Raw genomic sequence first — 27,245 nt, forward strand, 5'->3', positions numbered from 1 at the left:
TTACATGGTAAAGTATGTTCATACGAAGTCTGCATTACATGGTAAAGTATGTTCACATGAAGGCATGAATTCTGCATTACATGGTAAAGTATGTTCACACGAAGTCTGCATTACATGGTAAAGTATGTTCACATGAAGGTATGAAGTCTGCATTACATGGTAAAGTATGTTCACACGAAGTCTGCATTACATGGTAAAGTATGTTCACACGAAGTCTGCATTACATGGTAAAGTATGTTCACATGAAGGCATGAAGTCTCCATTACATGGTAAAGTATGTTCACATGAAGTCTGCATTACGTGGTAAAGTATGTTCACATGAAGTCTGCATTACATGGTAAAGTATGTTCACATGAAGTCTGCATTACATGGTAAAGTATGTTCATATGAAGTCTGCATTGCATGGTAAAGTATGTTCACATGGAGTCTGCGTAACATGGTAAAGTATGTTCACATGAAGTCTGCATTACATGGTAAAGTATGTTCACATGAAGTCTGCATTACATGGTAAAGTATGTTCACATGAAGTCTGCAGTCTTTCAGGAAGCTTTTTAAATGAATGCAGTTCTGTTTTGGGCAGGAACACATATAAACATTACGTGGGCTTTTCTAAAAAAAAAATCTTCACTCAAGCGGCTCCCTTTTAATCTGGAACAATTGAATAAAAATAAAAGCACATATAGAACGTACAATAAAAATAAGAGAGCAGGAAAACCTAACTCTACAATATTGGCATAATAGACAGAATATTGACGTAGTGTTTCTTCGGCTTGATAGATTTGTTGTTGTTTGCTTAACGCAAATAATAAAATAATGCAAATATTTCATACATACTTATAGATAGAACAATTTTACAATAAATCTAAAAGGTAATTTCTGCAAAGTCCACCACGATGAAGGGCCACACATCCAAACATATGGACGATGCGTTCTTGCGTTAGTGGCGCACGTTGTGTTTATCAAGACCTAAGTCATGTTGGTGATATTCGCGAACGAAGTAAGAAGCATTGGATTAATACAAGCAAATCTCGATGAAATCATGTAAACGGAATTGGAATATAAACCCTTCTTTTAACTAGACCAAAATGCTAAGCAAAAACGCTGAGCTAGATTTATAACATGCTTGTTCTCAAGGTTACAGTCCTCATGAAGAGGTGTTACCCTAGTACCCGGACACACAATGCATGAACGACGATCAGTCGTTTCTATCACTATCTAATGCCACGTTGTTGCAGAGTGGCAAACAATATCAATTCATACAACAAGACACCCGAGTGGCCATCTGTGAGTGTAACGTGTGTTAGTGGTTTTGAACTGATACAGAAACGGATGTTGGTAATATACTTCAGACTGGCGACAACCCATTGACCATCCTGTAGTTTTTTGCAATTTTCCCCCTCTTATTTATACTTAAAAAAGGCAAGAATTTTCGATGGGTAATCCCGCCTGCTCGTCACTGGTTTGTGCATGCCAGATTGGAACTTGAGTTTTCCCCCAAAAAAACACAATCAATAGTAAAGCAGGTCTGCAGTACATTGCCAGCATCCGTTTCTATATCAGTCCAAAACCATGCACCAACACAAGTTACACTCACAAATGGACACTCAATTTTTTTGTATTGAATTGATAATTTTTTGCCTCACTGCTAACAACGCGGCATTAAAGGGCGAGATCTTCAACAACAAACGACAAACACTGAATTACAGGCTCCTACGTGGGACACACACAAAAAGAATGCGGGTTTTTTTTTATACATGTTTGCTGGCGCCAAATCAACCCGCGAGGACAATTGGGTAAAACAGTAAAAATGAGCACGAACTTTAAGAAACAAGTTGAAAGGGACTTGACTCATCAGATCGCTACAAAAAAAAAACCAAAAGACATTAAGTACAAATTTGAGTACCGAAAAGTCCACTAAACCCGACAAAAATAAAAAATTAAAAATCAGCCAACAAATCGAATTGAAAACTAGTGTCAAATCCCAGACTTGGTACAGGAATATACAGTGGAGATCACTTCTAACCTGTAATTAGAACTGTCAGAATAATCTGTCATAGAACTGTTCTAAACTGTCCTAGAACAGTTCTTCCTAGAACAGTTCTACCATAGAACTGTCAGAATCAGTTCTAGGTAGAACTGTCAGGATCAGTTCTAGGGTAGAAATGTCTAGACTAAAACTGTTCTAGGTAGAACTGTCCAAATCAGTTCTAGTCGTAGAACAGTTATCAGAACTGACCAAATCAGTTCTAACTGTAGAACTGTCAGCAGAACTGTCTCAAACGGTTCTAGCTGTAGAAAATGAGCAAACGGTAGTCAGGATTGTAGAACAGCTAGTCATTGAGTTAGGGCATCTCATTGGTCACCATTCAGTGTTTTCATTATCATTGATAAAGCCACATATATTCTTTTGACTTATTTATATTTAAGACAAAAGAGTTCTTAAAACTGTTCTATGGGTAGAACTGACTAAATCAATTCTAGCCGTAGAACTGACCAAATAAGTTCTAATCGTAGAACTATTCTAGTCGTAGAACTGCTTTAGTCGTAGATTTGGTCAGTTCTAGGTAGAACTGTCTTAAACTGTTCTAGAGTAGAACTGTCTGGATCAGTTCTAGGTAGAAATATCAGGATCAGTTCTAGGTAGAACTGTCAGAATCAGTTCTAAGTAGAACTGTCTTGATCAGTTCTAGGTAGAAATATCAGGATCAGTTCTAGGGTAGAAATATCAGGATCAGTTCTAGGGTAGAAATATCAGGATCAGTTCTAGGTAGAAATATCAGGATCAGTTCTAGGTAGAACTGTCAAAATCAGTTCTAGGTAGAACTGACTGGATCAGTTCTAGGTAGAACTGTCAGGATCTGTTCTAGGTAGAACTGACCAAATCAGTTCTAGGTTAGAACTGTCTAAAAGATGTCAGGATGACGGTTCAACATACTGTCCTAGAACATTTCTCTTGACAGATTCTGACAAATTTGATGAGAGGTTAGAAGTGATCTCCACTGTACATATAGTATGCTTTGATTAACACAACATTTTCTTTTTCTATATTTCGGAAGTTATAGATTTTAAGTGTATATTTCATTATCTTTAAAACTAATGATTACTGTGTATAATTCTCGTGAATCAATGATTTTACTTTTATTTCTTTTCTGTTGTTTCCTTAGTTTGTGTGCATCATTCATTTCTGAAATCAACACTGAATTACTTAATTCTTAATATTCTACAGTTATACTTTAAACTTTTGAACCCCAACATTCTCACTTTTCAATTTGTTTTGTTCTCTTTTCTCTTTTCATTATTTGTTTGCCATTATATCGCATCCACTCTCGTAAATAAATAAGCCTTTTGGTTGCAGTTGGTACTTTTATGAAAAACTGTGGGGTTCTGTTAACCTCCATTAATGTTTGCTTTCAATCTGAGATGATTCATGTTTTCGTCTCTGATCTTTACTTTTGGACAAACTGTTACTTAAAAATGTTTTGACAACTCAGCTGAATAATTACAAAAACACATTTTAAAATACAACCAAGTTATAAACACTCAGTCATTATCACATATTTATTCGATCCCAGTAGGCTATACATTGCTATATAGATCGAAGATACCGACAACTTATACCACTAAATTAATTTACAACAAAACCGGAGAATATCATAACATAATTATTCAGCAATGTTGTTTTTTAACTTTGTAGTTGTAGGAGCTAAAGTATACAACTCATAAAATTAATCAGGGTATTAAGCAGTACATTGTCGGCTCGGGCAGCCTCTTATGTGCTATTTACCGGAACCTGGCATAATAACATCCTTAGTGCGTTATTTTGCCGGCTCCGGCTAAATAGCGATTGATGGTATAATTTCGCTACAGTGCCGGTCTTATTCAAGATCACTGATTTAAGATTTTCTGTATATTAGATTCTAATTAAAAATCTGAATAGAAAGAAATATAAAACATATGAATTAATAAAAAGTCTCTAAAATTGAGTATGCCATAACTGTACTGACTGAGACCGATTGGTGGCCTTCGGCTGTATTCTGCTTTTGGTCGGGTTGTTGTCACTTTCACCCTTTCCCCATTTCCATTCTCAATTTTATTGTTAAAAGTGTTTACATAAGCCAGGCATGAATAATATATATTCTAATAAAAAATATCCCATACGTTTTGAAATTAGAAGTTACTTTACATACAGTAACACTTTAATGAGAAATCTCTGATAAAAATGATTTTTTCATTAAAATATCACATAAGCAAAGCATATATACTGAACTAGAATACATGATTGTTTAGGGGACTTTAGGGGCCAGCTCTCAGTGTGTGATGCCAGGCTGCCTCCGGGTGAGGGATCTCTCTCGTTGTGTTGAAGACCCACCATTGTGGCCTTGGACTGTTTTCTGCTATTAGGTTGGGTGGTTGTCTCGATCTTTATCACATTCCCCGTTTTCATTTTAAAATTGATATTCTGATTCAAGTGAAACTGAAGACTGGATATCTGAGCTGGATTTTTTTGGAATAAAAAGTTTGTTTCCAGTTTTTGGAGAAAGAGGGCCCTCATGGGGTTTTTGATTATGTGATTACTTGGCCGTTTTTTTAATGATTATTTAATTGATTATTAAGCCACTGTATTTTTAGTTTATGATTATTTAATTACTAAAGATAAGCAAATATTTAATGATTATGTGATTATATTGGCAAAAAAATGGTGATTATGTGATTACTAGGACCCCCCCCCCCCCCCATGAGGGGCCTCGAGAAAAAAATAATTTGTTTTTGATTCTGCCTCAGCTGCCATATTATATGTAATGCTAAAATTGAAAGAAAAAAATTGTTTTCTACTTGTCGCGAAAAAAATAGATTGATTTTCGCCGCAGGCAAAAAAAAAGCTTGTCCAGAAAAAAAAAATCCATAGCCCCCCCCCCCCCCCGAAAAACAAATGGTTGCTGCCTTAGAATCTTAAAAACACCCGATCCCGAAATCCCGATAAAGGTCCTATCCCCACAGGCACTTGTTTCTATCCATAGCAAGGTCGACTATCCATATAAATAAAACTTCTGTTTGTCTTTTTCATTTTTAGCTACATGGGCCATGGCGTTGTCAGTTTATTTTCGATTTATGAGTTTGACTGTTCCTCTGGTATCTTTCGTCCCTCTTTTTTAAACGACTCAGAAGAAAAAAATAACAATTAACTATCCATACCAAAAACGTAGTTGCGCGCCATAATTACTTTCTTTCGGATTAAAAGAAACTTCAAACCTCAGAACTTCGGGAAGACTGAAGACTCTCGAAGACTCGGAGAGTTACTTTGAAACCTAACGGGCTTCGTTCCATCGCGGTATGGGAGGTAACTCAATAGATATACTGCAAAACGAAAGTAACAGTTGAACTTGACAAGTATCTTAAAACAGTCGTACGTTTTGTTCACCGACGTATAATTAAACAGGTATATTCAGTAAAACACATAAGAGAAACACCAGAGCATAGTATCTTGCAATATTGACAGGGTAACTGTCTGAAGAGTGAAGTCAGTGCCAGTGGCACAACACATTCGTACGCAGAGGCGGATTTAGAGGGGGGGGGGGGGGGGGGGGCAGGGGGCCCGGGCCCCCCCTTTTTGGGAAAAAATTTTGTTGCTTATATAGGGAATCACTGAAGCGTGACTGGAGCGGGCCCCCTCTTTTATAGAGCACTCAGTGGGCCCCCACTTCTGAAAATTTCTAGATCCGCCAGTGGTACGTTCGCCTCTTGGGTACTTTCCCATCCTATTTTTATTCGAATACTGGTAAAATTGGCTATTTCGTGTTTCTATCACGTATGGGATTGAAGAAAAATGCTGATTTGCAACATATATAAAACTCCGCTATTTTTTTAAATGAATAAAGGTAAGATTTTATTTTATATCTTCATAAAAAAATGTCATAAGATGTGTTTTATTCTGATCCTCATTCTCTCCCGTAATATACGACGATTTCAATAAAGAAGTGTCTTTTTATATTAAATACGGGATAGAATGAGGATCACTATATACTACGATTTCAATAAAGAAGTGTCTTTTTATATTAAATACGGGATAGAATGAGGATCAATATATAGAAGACAATTTCAATAAAAAAGTGTCTTTTTATATTAAATACAGGATAGAATGAGGATCACTATATACTACGATTTCAAGAAAGAAGTGTCTTTTTATATTAAATACAGGATAGAATGAGGATCAGTATATAAGACGATTTCAATAAAGAAGTGTTTTTTTACATTAAATACCGTATTTAATGTAAAAAAACACTTCTTTATTGAAATCGTCTTATATACTGATCCTCATTCTATCCTGTATTATACGGGATAGAATGAGGATCAGTATATAGAAGACAATATCAATAAAGAAGTGTCTTTTAATATTAAATATGGGATAGAATGAGGTATAAAAAAGAAGATGTGGTATGATTGTCAATGAGACAACTATCCACAAAAGACCGAAATGACACAGACATTAACAACTATAGGTCACCGTACGGCCTTCAACAATGAGCAAAGCCCATACCGCATAGTCAGCTATAAAAAGCCCCGATAAGACAATGTAAAACAATTCAAACGAGAAAACTAACGGCCTTATTTATGTAAAAAAATGAACGAAAAACAAATATGTAACACTTAAACAAACGACAACCACTGAATTACAGGCTCCTGACTTGGGACAGGCACATACATAATTAATGTGGCAGGGTTAAACATGTTAGCGGGATCCCAACCCTCCCCCTAACCTGGGACAGTGGTATAACAGTACAACATAAGAATGAGGATCAGTATATAGAAGACGATTTCAATAAAGAACTGTCTTTTTATATTAAAAAAGTGTCATTCTTTATCAAATAAGGGATAGAATGAGGATCAGTATATAGAAGACGATTTCAATAAAGAAGTGTCTTTTTATATTTAATACGGGATAAAATGAAGATCAGTATATAGAAGACGATTTCAATAAAGAAGTGTCTTTTTATATTTAATACGGGATAGAATGAGGATCAGTATATAGAAGACAATTTCAATAAAGAAGTGTCTTTTTATATTAAATACGGGATAGAATGAGGATCAGTATATAGAAGACGATTTCAATAAAGACGATTTCAATAAAGAAGTGTCTTTTTATATTAAAAAAGTGTCATTTTATATCAAATACGGGATAGAATGAGGATCAGTACATAGAAGACAATTTCTATAAAAAAATGTGTCTTTTATGTAAGAAAAGTGTATTTTATTACGGAATAGAAAAGAATAATTAATTAATCTATATAAAAGTTTAAGAAAGGGTTTTCTTTGGGGAGATGTTATAAAAAAAGGGGTAAAGATATTTTGGGGGGAAAAGAAATATGAAAATTCAATTTGTGATGCCAAATACGGGATAGTTTAAACTATCCCGTATTAGTATACTAGTATGAATAAATCCAATCAATATGGTATAATCTATATATCGGTTTATTTCGTAACAAAGTTTATTTATAATACTCTAATTACGAAATAAACAATATTTATTATTTAATTTTTGTCTTTAAAAGATATTTTTGTATTCATGTTTAACTGATTCTCATTTTATGCCGTATTATGCATACAAATTCAATAAATATGGTAATAAAAGTTACAACTCTAATGACGAAATAAACGATATTAGTAATTTGACCTTAATTAGTAATTAATGAAGTTTATTTCGTTTAATAATGTAAGAAATACAGGTAAATATTGGCAGTGCAAACTTTCCTTTATTCATAATTTCACGCAAGACGATATACCACACAAAATATATGCAATCATTCTTTCCCGTAAATGGAAATGACAGGATAGAATAAGGATATACATACATGTGATGGACTGTAAAATTCAGATCAGGAGATTTGGAAATTTTGGTCAGGAGTTTGGACCTCAGATCAGGAGGTTTTTTATCGACATATTATCGACATATTTTTCCGTGTAAAACTAACCATATGATCATGATGATGTAAAAATCTGTCTTTCTTGTGTTTTTTTTCAATCTTCCTTGTGGATGGCATTAGTTTAAGTCTGCATATATTAAGGATTAATTGAGAAGAATCTTTTTTTACTTTTGTTTCACATTGCTGATTGCTGATGAGAATCTTTTTTTTCTTTTGTTTTACATTGTTGATTGCTGATGATGATCTTTTTTATTTGTTTTTCATTGTCATTGGCTTGAGATATAAGAGAGATATATGCTATACATTTATAACATAAAAAATAAATAATAAATTAACAAACAATAACAATGGGTATACTATGCATGGTTAAAAGCACTAATATGATGACAGAAAACTGATCATTGTCATTGTTTAAACTCTTATGAGAAGGGGTCTCACTGTGTCTGGTAATGTCATTATGGCTCCAATAACAGATTTTAAAGTCTACTTTGCAAGTGACTGGTCTTGCCTGTTGGGAGTGCATTGGCACCATTTGATATATAATATTTAAATAATAAAAAATCGTGATTTGTTTTTTAAAATGAAATATTGTTTTTGTGAATAAGATAAAGATAAACTTAGATATTTTATTTCCTAATCATCGGCAGATCATAAGGCTCATGAATAGATGATTAATCTGTTGATTTTAATTTATTTTACTTTAGATTATCATTATTAATTGGTATTTAAAAAGTTATTTGGTATTATTGCTATGTGTTTGTGTAAAGTAAAATATAAGTTGCTAATATTAAACTTGTTAGGAGTAAAAGCAATGAAGATTTTTTTTAAGAAGATAATTTAGGGGGTTCAGACCTTTATCATGACTTTGGGATCTGGTGTTTATTCAATCTCAGGATTTAGGGAATGATCCTTTCAGGATCTGGGATTTCTTTTTTCAAATTTTAGGATGTCATGATTTAAATTTCTTTAAATTTGGGACCTCAGGATTTTATGTTTTAAACCCCAGATTTTGGGATCAGGACCCTCTGACCCCCCCCCCCCCCTCATAATTGTATTGGTACTTTTATGTCTTGAAAGCTGTTAGGAATCATCTCTCTCTTTTTCAAGTCTTAGAGATAAATGATCATCATGACAATACTTATTATTCATTTGACAAATTTAAAATAATTCACAATGGTGGGGTGTGAATGTGAAAGGGGGCTAATGAGAAGGGATCAAACATCTAGGAAACAGACTCGGAATTCTTCTGAACCATGATATGTTTGGATTTGCATATCATGCATGAACCTCCTCCCACAGGCTTCATTAGATCATTTAGAAGAACATGAAACAGTAAATTTTAACATACTAAAGTGAAGATGAGTACTTAATTAAGACTTCCAATCTGTTTACAAATTGTAGAGTTATGCCCCTCATCTTTTTACAAATCTGATATACTACAGACCTTATTGTTGTTTAGAATGCTGCTGGCTTGACCTGAGAATCTGTGTCTCTAGAACTATTGATGTCATACAACAATCAATTTGCCATTATGGCTTCAGATATTTTCTATTGTGATGTCAACATTTTACAGGAGCCTTTTTGATTTCCAGTAATGGCGTCAAATAGCAATAAGGTGTATTGAATTCATTACACAAATTGCTGAGTAAACATCTCTTTAGTTCATTTATAAGTTTTTGAGTTTAGAATGACGTCATTTTGCATTGAACTAGTACACATTTATATTTAGGGGATAGCTGAGGAATATTTAGGGGATAGCTGAGGACTACCTCTGTGTGGTTGATTTTCTTGCTGCGTTCAAGACCTGTTTGTGATCTTCGGCTGTTATCTGATCTTTGGTCGGGTTGTTGTTTCTTTGACATATTCCCGATTCTCATTCTCAATTTTACTGACTTTTATTTGTCAGACAAGGCAATATTTTTTACCTGTCAGTGGGCTGTCAAACAAGATACTAACGTTTATTTGTCAGACAAGGTACTATATAACTTGTATTTGTCAGACAAGGCACTAATTTTTATAGAACATTTAGTCTGTTAATTTCCCATTCCATATAGACTTGTTACTTACAACTTGATTTGTTTGGTAAATACACATTTGGGTATACAGTATATATATCATGTATATGTAGAGAGAAAAAATGGATTCAAACAACAGCAAAAACCCTTAATTGCATGATTTATTTGATAAAATCATATTTCATATTTTACTTAATGAATGGCAATTATCTATTTTGAATTTATTGAACCATAAACATGATAAAACTAATTTTTGACTCTTCACATTGAATAATCCGCAAAGCGGATTATGTAAAATGTGAAGAGTCAAAAATTAGTTTTATGGTTCAATAAAATCAAAATAAATTATTGCCATTCATTATAAATAAATTTCTATCAAAAATAAGGCTCAAAGAACTTTTTATATCATTTATATTAACAATAACAACGTACCCACATGTTGGCGTATGAACAGAGTGGGCGTGTCACCATCAAAATTGACAACATTGAAAATAAAACTAATAATTTTAACCAATCAGAAGACAGTAAAAACACCAAATTTATTTATAAGCATTTGTGTACAATGTACAAGGTGCAAATATAATTTAATTTATTCAATATTTTAAATCTGAAGGTTTAATAAATTGTACCATGTTTAATACTACTTTTCATTTTGATTTTTTTCTAGAAATTGAAGAATGGCAACCAGTGCGAATGAATTTTGTAAATTGTGTAAAGTATCTTTCACATCTGCCAAACATGCAAATGATCATTATGAAGGTAGAACTCATAAGAACGCATTGATTGGTGAAAGTGAACTATTTTGTGATTTGTGTAAAATTAAATGCAGTTGTCTTGAGAGCATGAACGATCACTTGGAAGGAAAATCGCACAAAAGGAAGAAACAAGAAGCCATGCCATCTCCAGGAGTGGATGATGAGAATGTCATTAAAGATGAAAGTGGTGATGGTTTTTGTTGCAAGTTATGTGACATTAAATGCAGTGGAATAGAAAATATTAAAGTTCATTTACAAGGAAAATCACATAAGAAGAAAGAAATGCAAGTTAATATTGAATCATCAGAAGACTATGGGTCACCAAAGGAGAAGTCAGATGGAAGTTTGTTGTATTGTGATATTTGTCAAGTCAGTATTAGTGGTAGTGATAACATGAAAATACATGTAGAAGGTAAAGGTCACAAGAAAAAACAGCTTCAGCAGTCTAATAGTCATGGTGATGAAAAGAGCAAAACAAATAATGAAGTTGAGGGCATTATTGGAGAAAATGATGACTCTATATACTATGATGCACAGCAGTCCTTGGACCTTGAACACAAAACTGTTGAAAACGATTTGAGTGGCCAATCAGACGAAAAGGAGGAACCCAATATCAGTAGAGATGGGAGTAGTTCCAGTGACGAGGACAATGTCGGACAGGAATTAGATCAAACTTTTGTAAAAAATATTCTTGAGTCTTTTGAAGGAGGAAAATATTCCAAAAGTATTGACCACAAAGATAATTTAGGCTTACCTTTGAACAAAGCAGTAAACAAAGACTTCAAATCTTTAAATTCCTCCAGTAATTACTTAAATGAAAATCAGATTGAAGGTAAAAATGTTGATACAACATTTCAAAAGAAAATTAATTCTGAAGTGATACATGATAATGGATGTTCACTGGATGTTTCTTCGACAACTAAAAATACAATGGAAACAAACACTAGCACCAATACCAAGTCAATAGAAAATAAAGCATCTACTCTAAATGTGTCAACTAAAAAGGATAATTTAAAAGGTACACAAAACACACCGTCTAAAACTACAGTAAGAATGCCTAAACGTCAACAAAATTACCACTGTGTCATATGCAACCAGTTGATGAACACAGAGAAAGCCTACAAAGATCATTTACAAGGAAAGAACCATGGTAGGAAGTTATTAGCCCCTGACAGAGTTCTACCAGAAACTGTCTTTACAGAAGTAGATATAACTGAAGTAAAGACCAAATCCAGACCAAGGAAGTATCAAGAAGAACTGTTTAGGAAAGCCATGAGGAAAGATGCAATTTGTTTTCTTCCTACAGGTGAAACTTAAAACCTTGTCAAAAATTCTGAAAAATCATATAAGCTACATGTAAGGGGAAGGAATAAAAAAAAAGTGATAATATTTATTAATGCTATAATTGCTAACATCTGCTTTATATGAACTTTGGCGTATAGTTGTCTCATCGGTAATCATACCTCATCTCCTTTATATACACCTTATCGCTATTTAGTTCAATCCCTGGAAAACAGTCATTTATACAAATTCCTGTTTGGTCAAGCTGCCAATAATAGAGGTCATCAGTAGTGAGCTGAGGGAGGAAGAACTTTAGAAAGTGATCATCAAGAAACTTTGATAGAGTATGATCCACTTTTTCGAAATTAGAATTGAAGTAAAAAAAATATTTTGTTTGAAGTATTTACAGCTGTTTAAATGTAGGTCTTATTAAAAAGTATCATGCATGGTGAATTGTTTAAACAGGGTTTCAGATAGCTTCAACTGGATGAAAAATTGTGTAATTTTAGAACTTATTCAGAATGGAATAAATAGCTATTAGGTGTATTATTTATGGAAAATAAATGAATGCAAATTTTAATGCCTACGCTGTAGTGAAGGGGGAATTAAGTTTTAACCCTTGTCCGTCCAAAAGTTGGTTTTCATTCTCTAACTTTAGTTTACCTTAATCAAATTTTATGAAACTCACACACAATGCTTATTACTACAAAATACAGATCAAGTTTGAATTTGGTGGTGTCACTTTAATCGTTTTAGAGTTATGCTCCTTTATAATTGGAAAAATTACTGAATTTTTCATTTCCATTCTCTAACTTTAGTTCACCTCAACCCATGTTATGAAACTTGTACACAATGCCTATTACTAAAATATACAGATCAAGTATGAATTTGGTGGTGTCACAGTCAACTATTCTAGAGTTATGCCCTTAACAAGTGGAAAAATTGTTGATTTTTTTGTTTCCATTCTCTAACTTTTGTAAGCCTCAACCAAATTTTCTGAAATTTATACACAATGCTTATTACTTAAAAAGACAGATCTTAATGAATTTTGGGAGTTTCAAATGGAAAAATTGCTGATTTTTTTCAATTCCATTCTCTTACTTTAGCATGTTAAGTTTGCCTAAACAAAGTTTTATGAAACTTATACACAATACTTATTACCACTAAACTCAGATTTAGGCAGCATCACTATTACCAATCTTTAGTTATGTCCCTTTATAACTTTATATGATATGTAAGCAGGGGCATTAGTGTGCTAAGTGCATTTAAAGTTTCAGTAAAAGTACTTTTAAAATCAAGGGCAGATAATTAAACTGAATTTGTTTTTTTTTATAATATAATTATAAACAAAAACACCAAACGTGCTATCAAATTCAGTTATTGTCAAGAAAATAAGGCAATGACCCCTGAATTTCATGTGCCTGTTTTAGGAGACGTTTTATGGTATACCATGGTGCAGTTCTTTATTATTTGATATTTCTATAGCAGTTTTTATTTTTATTTTTTTTTAAATTTTGAACCAACATGACCAATTCTACTGTGTTTTATTTCCTCAATGAGGAAAAATTAAGTTTTTTCTATATAACCCATATTAAATAATTGTGATTTCCTTAATTTCAATATATTTTAAAGAAAAAACATGGTCTGTGATACACAGTATTTTTTTTATTGAATAAAATTTGAAATTTGCAATTTCAATAATTTGAAATTTGAAATTTCTTAAACCAAGAAATCTTTTACAGAAGTTTAAGAAAAATATATATCATTGAACAATAAGACACCACGTACCACAGCTACCTTGAAAAAGATATTTGTATAGATATATTATAATTTCTCCTGATGTTAGTATTTATAGTTTACTTTTCCTCTTTCTACAGGTACTGGTAAAACATTGATAGGTTGTATGGTAATGAGTACAATGTTAGAGCAGAACCCTACCAGACAAGTTGTATTTCTTGTGGAGAGAGGTCTACTGGTCCTACAGCAGTTTCAGTATATCAAAAGAGAGCTTGGGACTACATTATTTACCAGGTAGGTACCAGATAAGCTATCTTTCTGGTTAGTAAAGGTCTAATATTTCTTCATCAGTCACATTTAATCGAAGTAGAGATTGGGGATAAATAATTTATGAAGTTGGTACCGAATAAGTTATCTTTCTAGTGCCAGGCTAATAGAGACAGATCTAGGTGTTACTTCATCAATACCAGTTTCTAGAATCAGAGATTTGGTGATAAATTATTTCCCACATATGTACCAGACTAGCTATTTTTAATGGCAAAGAGGTATATTAGTTCTTATGCAGAAATAGATAGGTTATGTAGATAAGATTATTTGTGGGGTGGGGAGGGGATGGTAGGGGAGAGGGGGTGGTTTTAATCTCAGCAATCATAATTTTTATTTTCATTTGTAACAGAATTTTATTTGCTTCCATCCCTTATCACTCACAGAAAAAAATATCTAATACTAAATGATAATGAATACATAGATTAATCATAGAAAAAAGTGTTTACAAAGCAGTAAACGGAAACACAGACAGAGATGTAAGTTCTCACCCGATTTATACTTTTCTTGCCCTATTGATTATTTTTATTTAATGAACATGGTTCGTTTGATCTCAGTTTGCCATTTTCAAAATTGGATTATGACGTCTAATTTTCTTGCATTCCTCTGAAATTCCCATTGTGATGTCATGAAAAAGGGCTGATGATGTCACATAGAAAGAGATCATCTTTTTACAGAACATGTGTACAGAAAGATTATGATTAGATATAGGAAGATGTGGTATGAGTGCCAATGAGACAACTCTCCTTTCATTGTCTGCATATCTTTTAAATTTGAAAATTTAACTGTCTACAGTGGATAAATATTGCACACTTGATACAATGGAAGAATCTATATTTCACTAGTGAAAGATCTGTTCTTGGCAAATGATTGGCCAAAAAATTTAATTATGACATCAAATTTTCTTTAATTCTTCTGAATTTCATATTGTTAATTTTCTATTAAGAAATGGATCTTTGAAAGGCACTACAATGGGAAATAAATTTCTAAAACCTGAAACAATCACTGGGGGATCCAAAAATTTTCATAAGTGGGGACCCATTGACTGGCTTAGAGGGGGCCTGCTCTGGTCATGCTTCAGTGATTCCCTGTATAAACAACCAAATTTTTCCAAGAAAAAGGGGGGGGGGCTGGGCTCCCTGGCCCCCTCTTAATCCGCCTCTGACAATATCATCTATTTGTAATGTAAAGTTTATCTACAAATAGAATTGAAAATGGAAATGGGGAATGTGTCAAAGAGACAACAACCCGACCAAAGAACAGACAACAGCAGAAGGTCACCAACAGATCTTCAATGCAGCAAGAAATTCCCGCACCCAGTGGTGTCCTTCAGCTGGCCCCTAAACAAATATACTAGTTCAGTGATAATGAACGCCATACAAAACTCCAAATAGTACACAAGAAACTAAAATTAAAAATAGTACAAGACTAACAAAGGCCAGAGGCTTCTGACTTGGGACAGGCGCAAAAATACAGAGGGGTTATGTAGGATTTAATAATGTCCTCCATGAAAAAATGTCCACCGGACACATTTTGACAATATTTACTTATTTAAATGTGTCCTGGACACAATTTCCTATGAAAACATGTCCTCAGGTATGAAAAAGTGTCCATGAACATGGACATTATTCACTACTATAATATTGTTCAGGTGGACATTTTTTTCACAGGACATTGTGTCTGCCAGGGCATTTTTTGATTTGATTAAAGTATTAAATGATATCCATTGCCTTGTTATTACTGGAAGCATTTTAACTTTAATTATGAACTTGAATTAATTGTTACTTTAACATAAAAATTGTCTCATTGGCACTCATACCATCCTTATCTTCATATTTATATTTTTTAATACAATTATATACATGTTAGATGCTGTTCCATTTTATTTTCCTTTGAGGACACAATTAAATAACATTCACTACAAAAAGGAGTATGTTCAGTAAGGTCCTAAAATGGCCCCCTTTTTTAGCGTAAATTTCAAATTCGGATTTATTGACCAATATCACAATAAATCAAAGCTAATATAGTGACTGGATAGGAAATAAGCTATTTTATTGAAAACTTTACGTTTCTACGTTACATTATGACGTCACAAGTTGCACTCATATTGATTTTTCACGAAAAAATCAATGAAAATGGGTAAATTTCCATAGATTATTGTACAGGAAACATAGAGCGCATACGTCGACAACAAAGATCTTTTAAAATAATGTTTGTGAAGACATTTCACATGTCTTATTTGAATATTACAGGGCCGTAACTACATTGAGGCAAATGAGGCAAATGCCTCATGTTTTAAATTAAAAAAAAAAAAAAACTAAAAGAAAAGATTGTCTTCATATCAAATTGTTTTCACTGAAAGTGTCTTGCAAGAAGCAAGTTCTCTTCACTCTCTGATGTCGCCCCTGCATATTTTTCGTAATCCATGTTTCTATTTTACTTTTGGTTTTCAGAGTTGATGGTCTATTGTTTGTACTTCTGTGTCCCGGGTTTGTCTTTTGTTCATTTATTGTCCTACTTAATGACTAGTCTGAGTGTTGATTTTCATTTGTAAAAGTGTCACACTGTGTAATGTTGCATGTCCACCGATGTCCAGGCATTATGCGAGAAAATATTTTAAGAATATACGATGCTACTGGACACAGAAAAAAGTGGTCGTTTCTGCATGGAGAATTGAACTTGATATCAAAGAATACGAAACTGCCTTTCTTGTATATAAAACCATACCCATTTTTTCTTAGTATGGAAGGTAAAATTAGGTATTTTCTGTAGGTGAGATATGCACAGAAGTGATAGATATGTATTATAAATATAGAAAATTGAATATCAACAAAAAAATAAAAAAAAATAACTGTATCTATACCCAAGCGCCTGTGGATAAAACTAGATAGCTGAAATGGTTTAAATTAAAGTAAGACCACCAATTTCCCGGTATCAAATCATTTGTTGAAAAAACATCAAATTGAATGTATTGCCATATGACCTTTTACATTCAAGGGTTAAATTTGCATTAATAAAATTGAGAATGGAAATGGGGAATGTGTCAAAGAGACAACAACCCGACCAAATAAAAAACAACAGCAGAGGGTCACCAACAGGTCTTCAATGTAGCGAGAAATTCCCGCACCCGGAGGCGTCCTTCAGCTGGCCCCTAAACAAATATATACTAGTCCAGTGATAATGAACGCCATACTAATTTCCAAATTGTATACACGAAACTAAAATTAAAATAATACAAGACTAACAAAGGCCAGAGGCTCCTGACTTGGGACAGGCGCAAAAATGCGGCGGGGTTAAACATGTTTGTGAGATCTCAACCCTCCCCCTATACCTCTAACCAATGTAGAAAAGTAAACGCATAACAATACGCACATTAAAATTCAGTTCAAGAGAAGTCTGAGTCTGATGTAAGAAGATGTAACCAAAGAAAATAAACAAAATGACAATAATACATAAATAACAACAGACTACTAGCAGTTAACTGACATGCCAGCTCCAGACTTCAATTAAACTGACTGAAAGATTATGATTTCATCATATGAACATCAGGCACAATCCTTCCCGTTAGGGGTTTAGTATCATACCATCATAACATATATGAGAAGAATATAACCCGTGTCATGCCAACAACTGTTTTTAAAAAATAAATTAAGTCGTGTTCAGACCCTTTAACAGAAAATAAAGGAATATGAAGTAAAAATGTACACGTGCACGGGAGCTAATCGCACACAATGTCAATGTATAGAAAAAAATACAAATGATCAATGGAATTGTTCAAAGTTTTTATTCCTGTTCTTCATCTTGATAGTTGCTGGAGGGTCTTCAATAATGAAAGAATCATAAATACCGTAAAACAAGGTCAATATGGTCCCTAGTGTCGACTTGAGCAGTACTAGTATTTAACGTATATTACTGCACTATTAATGACTGTCACTATATTTAAATCTAGTCATAAAAAATCTGAAGTCAGCACAATACAATACAAGACAAGAACAGACAGACAGATCCGGTATTAATGATTATAAGAATTACGATTTTTGCTTTATCCTACATATCGGTCTTTTAATGTTTTGAATTTCCCTAAAACTTTAAAGTCTTAAATAACAATGAATCTATGTTTTTGACCAGAATATTGTCGAAAAATAGCTAAAAATGAATTTGCGTTTCTATGTAAGAAAGAGTCCGGGAAACGCTCAGAATGCACGATTTTGCGTTATTTTTCTCAGAGCTTCTGGGGGCCTTAAACGGCCCCCAGACCCCTCGCCAAAATTTTTTCGCCTCGCTACGCTCGGCGGATATATTTTGCCTCAGTATTAAAAGGGGCTAGTTACGGCCCTGTATTAAGTTTGTCGACGCCTGCGCTCTATGTTTCCTGGTCCTTAAAATTTGGTTGAAATCCAGCTCATTTTGTCAAATTTCACCAAAATCCCTTATCTTGACCTTTTTGGGATGTAAAAATCAACGTCTTAGACTTAAACTTTGACAAAAACAGTTCTGTTTAACTTTCTCAAATGTATTTAATGCAACTTTAAACCTTTATTGGCTTGTAACTATGAACTTTATAATTGGGGCCAAATATGGCCCTTACCGAACTTACTCCGTTGATCTGCAGATGGACCATTGCTGTAAAATGCTGTCCACTTAGGAGACAATATTTCATGGCAATGGACATTATTTATTTTCTATTGCCTTCTTATCTGACATAATACATATTATAAAGTTCTTCATATTTGATTTTACACTTCCTTCTTATTGTTATTCTTTCATTGTCATTACCATTTGCTGGGAATTTCTTAGAACTTAAATTTCTCTATATTCACTTCCATCCATTATTTATTTGTTTACATTTGTATATTGATCAATTTCTCATCAATCCTTCATATTTTAATTAAAATTCAAGTATAATAAAACTTTGTAATGACCTTTGTATTACTTCCCTTGGAAGACACAATTTAATAGCAACTACTATGAAAATTGGTCCTGTGAGTGGACGTTAGCAGTAAAAATCTGTCCTTTTGAGGGACACCATTCCATGGCAATGAATATTATTAAATACCAAATTTCAATGAAAAAGTGTCCATGTGGACACTTTTTCATAGGACACTATTATGTCTTACAAACTGACATGTCAGCTCCAGACTTCAATTAAACTGATTGAAAGACTATGTCTTCATCATATGAGTATCAGGCACAATCCTTCCCGTTAGGGGTTTAGTATCATACCATCATAACATATATGAGAAGAACATAACCCGTGTCATGCCAACAACTGGTTTTTAAATAAATGTGTTTAGTTCCGATGCATAGACCCTATAAGTGAATCAATATTAACGCCAACATATGCAATCTTTAATGACCTGACAACAGTATTGTAACTATATTCCTTCTTAATAAGTCTATTTAAAGATTTTGTTACCTGTAAATTTGAATATTTCAAAGCGAGAAAAAAAAAATGTAGTTTGACCTCAAAGTCAAAATTAAATCCTTTCTCAGTTTTCCTACTCATTAGCCTTATGCAAATTCTCAGTGTATGATGACATTTTGATAAACTCCTTATTCATTTTGATTTCTTTTTAACTTTGTTGATTCATTGATATGGGACTTAGTTTTTATACGTCCGTCAAAATTTTGACAGGACGTATTATGGTATACAAATGTCCGGTGTCCGTCCGTCTGTCAGTCCGTCTGTCTGTCTGTCCGTCTGTCTGTCCGGCGTAAACATGTCGCACTGTAACTTGAGAACGACTTATCCAAATTTCATGAAACTTAATATAGTTGTTTCTCATGATGGTCAAATGATCTGTATACTTTTTGGTGAAAATAAGATTTAAACTTTTTGAGTTACAGCACTTTGTAACTAAAACAGGGGTGTGTTTTTTCACATGTCGCACCATATCTTAAAAACGATTCTTGATTATGGCTTAAAACTTTAAACACTTCTTAGTTATGTTACTCTTAATAGTTGTATACTTTTTGGTGATGATTGAAAATTTCATTTTTGAGTTATTGAGTATTTTTTTAAAAAGGGGGAGGGTTTTTGTACATGTCGCGCCATATCTCAAAAACGATTTATGATTATTGCTTAAAACTTTTCACATGTCTTTGTTATATTAATCTAAAGATCTGTATACTTTTTGGTGATGATTCAAAATTTCATTTTTGAGTTATTGAGTATTTTGTAAAAAAGGGGGAGTTTTTTTTTACATGTTGTGCTGTATCTCAAAAACTATTTATGATTATTGCTTAAAACTTTACACACTTCTTTGTTATATTAATCTAAAGATCTGTATACTTTTTGGTGATGATTCAAAATTTCATTTTTGAGTTATTGAATATTTTGTTCAACAGCAATGAACAGTGGAGGTTTTTCTTACATGTCGCACAGTATCTCAAAAATAATTTATGATTATTGCTTAAAACTTTACACACTCCCTTGTTATATTAATCTCAAGATCTGTATAATTTTTGGTTTTGATTCAAAATTTTATTTAAGTGATATTTAGTTTTTTGTAAAAAAAACGGGGTGGGGGGTTTCACATGTCCCGCCGTGTCTCAAAAACAATATATGGTTATTGCTTAAAATGTTCTCAGAAACTATTTATGACTATTGCATAATACTTCCATACAAGACGTCGGGCGTATCATGCGCTCATGGCGCAGCTGTTTATTGAATCTGCTGACAACTTTTATTTTCAGAGTGCAAGTTCTTTTTATTGTAATACTCGCTCAGTCTCATCATTGGCATTAATAAAAACCTCACAATAAATTTTGAATTAAAAGTTTTTAAGAAGTGGCCTTTTATAAATTCTCCTTTATTGGGATGAAGTGTGACAAATTTAGATGGAAATATCATTTGAATAGTCAAGATTTTTTTATTTTACTTTATACTGATTTAGATTTGGACTGCAGGATCTCTACACAACAGAGAGAAGAAAGTTATTGATTGCTGGACTATGTTCAGGTTCTCAGAGCTCTAGAGGTGTACCTTTGTGGAAACATGACGTTATTGTAGTCACAGCAGGTATATATATTAATGAATAAAGTCAATACCATACCAGGGGCATAGCTACCTGGAGGCACGACAGCACGTGCATCAAAGTCGTTTTCACACACAAAAAAAAAGAAAAAAAAAACAGATGAGAGAAAGAGAGATAAATTGGTCAATCAGAATTGGACAGTGTGATGCATGTATTATCTAAGACTATTATGATTATATTTGTTTAAAGTTCGGAGACTGTTGGTGTCTTTTCCTTCTATGGTCTGTTCGAGTCATGCAGAAAAAGATCGTAGCTCCCAATACGCTAACACGCAGTTGCGTGCACATCGATTCGGCATGCAAAAAAGAAATGGCAAAATAAAAAGGAAACACCTACGTTGTCACTTTTTTAATTAAGGAAATTTCATTAAATAACGACATTTGGTTTCAAAATAAAAAAGATTATTGGAAGGTAACTTGTATCTTTTACAAGATTTAAATTTGTAATACTCAGTCTAAGACATGTAGTTTTGGAGCACATTTTACAGTGTACAATTCATCAGTTTGGAATGAGATGTACCAAACGGCATTAGAATTATCAGACCCCTTCCATATCGTTGAAAATATGCCGAGGCGATGTGGTCGACAGACTACCAGAGCCAATCATCCTGCAACCACGCTAAAACAGTATTGGAAAGTCTCATTATTTTTTGCATTCATAGACCATATAATAAGGGAACTGGAGAGTGAAGTCGCGTCAAGTATTATCAGAAAATCGCTTCTTTGCGCTGTATCTGCTTCATCGTGTTGTAGGAAATATCACAAACGAACAAATCTCAATATTGTATGAGACATGTTACGAAACTGACCTGGCATGTAATTTTGACAAATTCAATTGGGAGGTCGCTCGATGCCGAACACGTACACTGGTATATAACATCTCGCCAGTGCTACCATGCCATGATGGATATCTATCAGTGTACTACTTATGTAATTGAAAACAAATGGACGATCAACAATGAACAACGACAGTTACTAACATTACTGCATATTCATCGGGGTATCAGTGTGAATATTGACAAAGTAATAGAGAAGTTTGTTTCTGCCTAGACCTGAAGAGCATATTTTGGACAATTTTGAGTAAATTCTGTATCACAAATATGTGTTGTTAATGTATTACTCTATTCAGAAGATTTATTAATAGTTTTACATTCATATTTTTTTTATAAGTCCTATCTACATATAGCTCAGCTCCTCTTTTAACCATCCTATGACCGAAAATCGAAAAAAAAACACATTTTTCTGCATAATAGGGTCCCAAAATTTTTTCGCCTTGCTCTGCTCAGTGGCAGTTGCTTCCGCATCCTTTCATTCTAGCTACACCCCTGCATACTCTAGCAGACTATCACTATTTGGATTCAAAAATGTTAACTGCTGTGATTCAGGCCTTTTATATCTTATGTATACTTCTCTTTGTGTCATTCACACTTTATCTCATTATTTTGAATTTTTAAAAGACCGCAATAAAAAATTTTGGGATCGTATAATGGTATGATGTTGTCATCTGCATTGTCTTCGTCTGAAGACACATTAGTTTCCGGACAATAATTTTAGTTAGAGTGAATAGATCTTTATGAATTTTTTCAGAAGGTTCAATACCTCAAAGGGAAGATTGGGATTGAATTTGGGGATGATGATCCCACTTGTTAAGGAATTTATAGGGGCCAAAACAAGCATTTTTTTAGTTTCAGGATAACTTGTGTATAAGTATTTTGCTCTTTTAAAAATTGTACCACAATGTAAAATACAACAAGTAGAAGATTAAGATTCAATTTAGGACTTGTGCCACATTTAAAAGAATGTCTGTTTCCCCTCCCCCGGGTCTACCCTTTGTAAACAGACCAGGAAGGCAGGTTCTTTTTTTTTTTTTTTTTTTTTTAACTGGATGTGATTGTCATAGCATGGTCACATGAATGGTTTGATTTGTCCAGTCCAGGCCACTTATCAGTTGTTTGTGCTCAATTTGATTGTATTTATTTAGATTATCAATCTTTCAAGCACTTTCCAAAAATGGAAACAAATTATTTTCAGGAAAAAAATAATTTCGATTTTTTTGTGGAAAATAATTTTTTGACCCGGGTGGGGGGAGGGGAAACAAACATATTTTTAATTTTGGCCTTGTGTGTTAGTGTTTGGATCTCTCTGAAATTGTACCACAATGTTCAATATAACAAAGTGAAGGCTGGAATTGAGTTTTGAGTTAATTTCCCCTAAAATGTAGGAATAAAGGGCCAAAAACAAACATTTTCTAGTTTCCAGACAATAACTTGTGTGTTATTGTTTGGATCTTTCTGAAATTGTACCACAATGTTCCATATAACAAAGGAAAGGCTGGGACTGAGTTTTGCGTTAATTACCCCAAACATGTAGGAATTAGGGGCAAAAAAAAGGGCCAAAAAGAAGCATTTTTTTAGTTTCCAGACAATAACTTGTGTTTAAGTGAATGAATCTCTCTGAAATTGTACTGCAAGGTTCCATACTACAAAGGAAAGGCTAAGATTGAGTTTTAGGGTAATGCTCCAATGGGGGTTTCAATAAGTTTGGGGGAGGGGATTTTTTGTTTACAATTTTTTTTACGGGATTCATATTTTTTTTATAATTTTTCAAATTTATAATTTTTTAAAAGTTTTGAGAAGAAATCTTCAATTCCACAATATTGTGCAATAGATTTGTAAGATCTTTGAACACATTCATTTTGTGTCAGAAACCTATATTTTGTCAAAAATTTGACCACAATCCAAATTCAGACAGTATCAAGCTTTAATGTTGTGTCCAAATTTGCCCCAACTTTTCAGGGTTCTACCTCTGCAATTGTATCAGGCTGGGCTCAACGAAGCATTTAAATTATTATGGAATTATAGATTTTTAGCAAATTTATTGAATCTTATCATTATGACAATCAGTGCAAGTTCACATAAATATGATTTTCACAGTAAGGGAGCTATTTTTTATTTTTAGGGGGGAGTCCAAGGGAGCATTTCTCATCACTTGGCGTCAGTTGTTAACTGTCGTCATGTTTAACTTTTTACATTTTGAACTTCTAGAGAACCACTGGATGGAATGTTCCTTATGAGGTGCTGACCAAGTGTTGTTACTTTGTTTTTAGCTGATCCATCAATCAAGATGGCGGCCATCAGGGGACTTCATTTAACATAGGACCATATGGACAATACATACAAATGTCTTTTTTTAGCGATCCTCTAAAAGGAATGAAATTAAACATGGCATGAATATTCCTTATGAACTAGGTGCTGACCTAGTGTTGTAACTTCGTAGGCGACCAATCATCCAAGATGGCCGCAAGCAAGGGACTTCATTTATTACAGGACCCTATGGACAAGTCATACAAATGTCTTCTTTTAGAGAACCACTGTTATTAAATATTAAACCAAATTTTACCACAATCACTATTAGGGTATCTGTTATGATTTTAATCTATTTTTACATGATTTCTAAAACCAAAGTAGAATCAGGTGAGCAACACAGGCTTGAGGGAGCCTCTGGTTTTAAAATGTAAAGCAATGCCTTAAAGCTATAGGTCAACAAATAAATATTTAATTAGTTAGGACTTTAATATGTTAAGTTAGCTATATATGTTTTCATATTCCTCCAAATTACTCATCAGCAGTACTAAATACATTAAGATAAGAACAATGTACACACAATAAAAAGTACATATATTATAGACCACTTTATAAATTTTTTGCTTCCATATCAATTTTCTTGATTTATCTTCCCCAGGATCATACCAATTTTTTTTTAAAGCCAATGAAAACTGAAATAACATATTCAAAATATTTTGATGTGTTATTGGAACTATATTTATATATTATCAAGAATAAAATTGAATATTTTCAGCATACTATGAGAATTTGTTACAGAAGAAGTTACTGCGATGGAAAGACACATGTTTGGTAGTGTTTGATGAAGTCCATCACTGTGTAAAGAGTCATCCTTACAACAGGTTGTCATACTTTGAACATAAAGTATGTCCTACAGAAGACCAACCAAAACTATTAGGACTCACAGCTTCCCCTGCAGGCAAATCAACTGTTGAACAAACTGTCAACATGCTTGATGAATTAACCAAAAATGTAGGTGGTGTGTCCATTGAAATAGTCGAGGAAAATGAAAGTGAGCTAAACACATATAGATCTAATGCTGAGATTGATATACAAACTGTTTCACTGAATTCCCAGGAAGAGAGGTTTAAATCAGAACTACAGGTTTACATATTACATTGCTACAAGAAAATGGCTGATGTGACAAATCTTTTAGAGCATTCAGATGCAGAGGAGTTAAAACTGGTAAACAAAAATGATAGAGAGTTAAGACAACTTGCAGAAGAAAAACTAGATGGAAAGATGCTCAATTACCTGAAGCTAACAATAGGGTTGTCTGAACCATGTGTTGGTGCAAGTCCTCAGGAGAAAGAGCTAGCAACTAACTTGATAAAGCATTCTCACTATATTTGTGTTACCTTGGACATTTTATTACAGTTTGGAATGGACGCTGCTGTGGAGGAATTAAAAGAATTAATGGGTTTGGATAAAGAGACAAGTTTTGAATTTGCCAGAAAACTAGAGCTACCTTGTTCAAATATCACAGAAATGGTTTCCAGAATTATGTGTCAAGAAAACCAGCAAGATCAGATAGATGATGGGAAATTTACCAAATTAGTTGACCTTTTAATTAACCCTGAGACAATGACCTTGCTTAAAGATGACAAATCACTCATACTTATTCTTGTCAAAGAGAGAGGGTCTGCATTTAAAATGAACGAGCTTCTACAAGACAAAATTACGAGTGTTTGTAAAGGAGGCGTATCTGCATTGGTTGGACATGGGACAACAAGTGGTAAAGAACCAGGCATGAAAGTTACTCACCAGAAAGTCATACTGGATAACATTCGACAACATAAGTATAACATTGTGGTGGCAACTTCAGTGGCAGAAGAAGGAATAGACATCCCTGAGTGTGAGCTAGTCATAACATTAAACCCTCCTTCAAATGTAACAGCCTTAGTACAGATGAGGGGTAGAGCTAGGAAAAACCAGAGCAAATTCATTGTCGTCTGTAATAATACAAAGGAACAGGAGGACATGGTAGATTTACTGAAGCGTGAACAGAATATGATGGAAGCAGTCAAACAATTATCACAATCTTAACATACACAATACGCATGTTGACTTTATTCATGTTATTTTAAAAACTAGTTTTTCAATCTGCTTTTAAGTTTTTTAAAAGTTATTACCAACTATAAATAATCATAAGTTGTTCATGACCTTAAAGGTCATATGCCAAGGTTAAAGGATTAGTTATTGGTTGTTGGTGTTCAGTATTATTATATTTGAAGGGATCATTTCATAGGTCTGACCATTCATCTGGCCATTAATTTATGATAATTTTAATTATGTTTTAATATGGTGTATGATTAAACTGTTTTGAAATTATTGCCTTATAAAACTAGGTTAAATCCAACATACATAAGGAAATACCTATACAAGTCAAGAGTATGACAGTTGTTTTCCTATTGTAAGATGTGTTAAGCTTATGATTTAGCCATTATATAAGGAACTTTCCATTTTAAGTTGGAGTTCAGTATTATTGTTATTTTTCCTTTTCTTCATAGATTATTCTTAAATGTATTTGCAACATTTTTAAGTTAAATTATTTTTATTTGAACATAAGCAATCTGATGCTAACTTCTTAAGTTTCATCCCAAAATAGTAATGTTGTATACTAATTGGTTGTATTTAAGACCACTATAAACATCTGTTATAAAAGTCTGAGGTTGTATTTTGTTGTTAAACTTTTGTTTTTGTTTTGCTTAATCAATTATTAATGGAATGAGTCCTATTATTTAATTTATTCCAGGTGTTATTTACAGATTTAATAAATATGTTATTTTATGTAAGTATTGCTTTTAATGCTATGGCCTCTAAGAAAGAAGCAGAAGACAAGGCATGTAATGAGCAAATTTAACAAAATCGACAGTAAAACGGTGTTTCTTTACATGTCTTTTAATATGACTGATAAAGGTATCTTATTTTTCATTTTGTTTGGTTTTTGTCTCACGTTGATGAATTTGAAAAAGCCAGACTTAGTTTATGCTTCAGTTAGAAGTGGCGTCAACGTTGTATTTGTTTGTAAGATTGTCAAGGGAACCACTAGTTGT

The 27,245-nt window shown here is 33.3% G+C and overlaps 1 protein-coding gene across 1 annotated transcript; it reads left to right on the forward strand.

Annotated features, from left to right (window-relative positions):
• Positions 1 to 5,329: 5,329 nt before the first annotated feature.
• Positions 5,330 to 26,979, forward strand: LOC139529913 (antiviral innate immune response receptor RIG-I-like). Its single transcript, XM_071325879.1, has 5 exons — positions 5,330 to 5,437; positions 10,602 to 11,995; positions 13,848 to 14,001; positions 20,928 to 21,052; positions 24,926 to 26,979. Exons 2-5 carry the CDS (start codon positions 10,612 to 10,614, stop codon positions 26,233 to 26,235), a joined length of 2,973 nt encoding a protein of 990 aa, XP_071181980.1. The 5' UTR covers positions 5,330 to 5,437; positions 10,602 to 10,611; the 3' UTR covers positions 26,236 to 26,979.
• Positions 26,980 to 27,245: the final 266 nt, after the last annotated feature.

The sequence above is a fragment of the Mytilus edulis genome, chromosome 7 (genome assembly GCF_963676685.1).
Source record: "Mytilus edulis chromosome 7, xbMytEdul2.2, whole genome shotgun sequence".
In the NCBI taxonomy this organism is placed as follows: Eukaryota; Metazoa; Mollusca; class Bivalvia; order Mytilida; family Mytilidae; genus Mytilus; species Mytilus edulis.

Excerpts from the sequence above, each read along its gene's own strand:
- LOC139529913 (XM_071325879.1), top strand. The coding sequence starts at position 10,612 with ATGGCAACCAGTGCGAATGAATTTTGTAAATTGTGTAAAGTATCTTTC. Across the intron at positions 11,996-13,847 it reads AATTTGTTTTCTTCCTACAG|GTACTGGTAAAACATTGATA; the intron begins GTGAAACTTAAA and ends CTCTTTCTACAG. Across the intron at positions 14,002-20,927 it reads GGGACTACATTATTTACCAG|ATTTGGACTGCAGGATCTCT; the intron begins GTAGGTACCAGA and ends ATACTGATTTAG.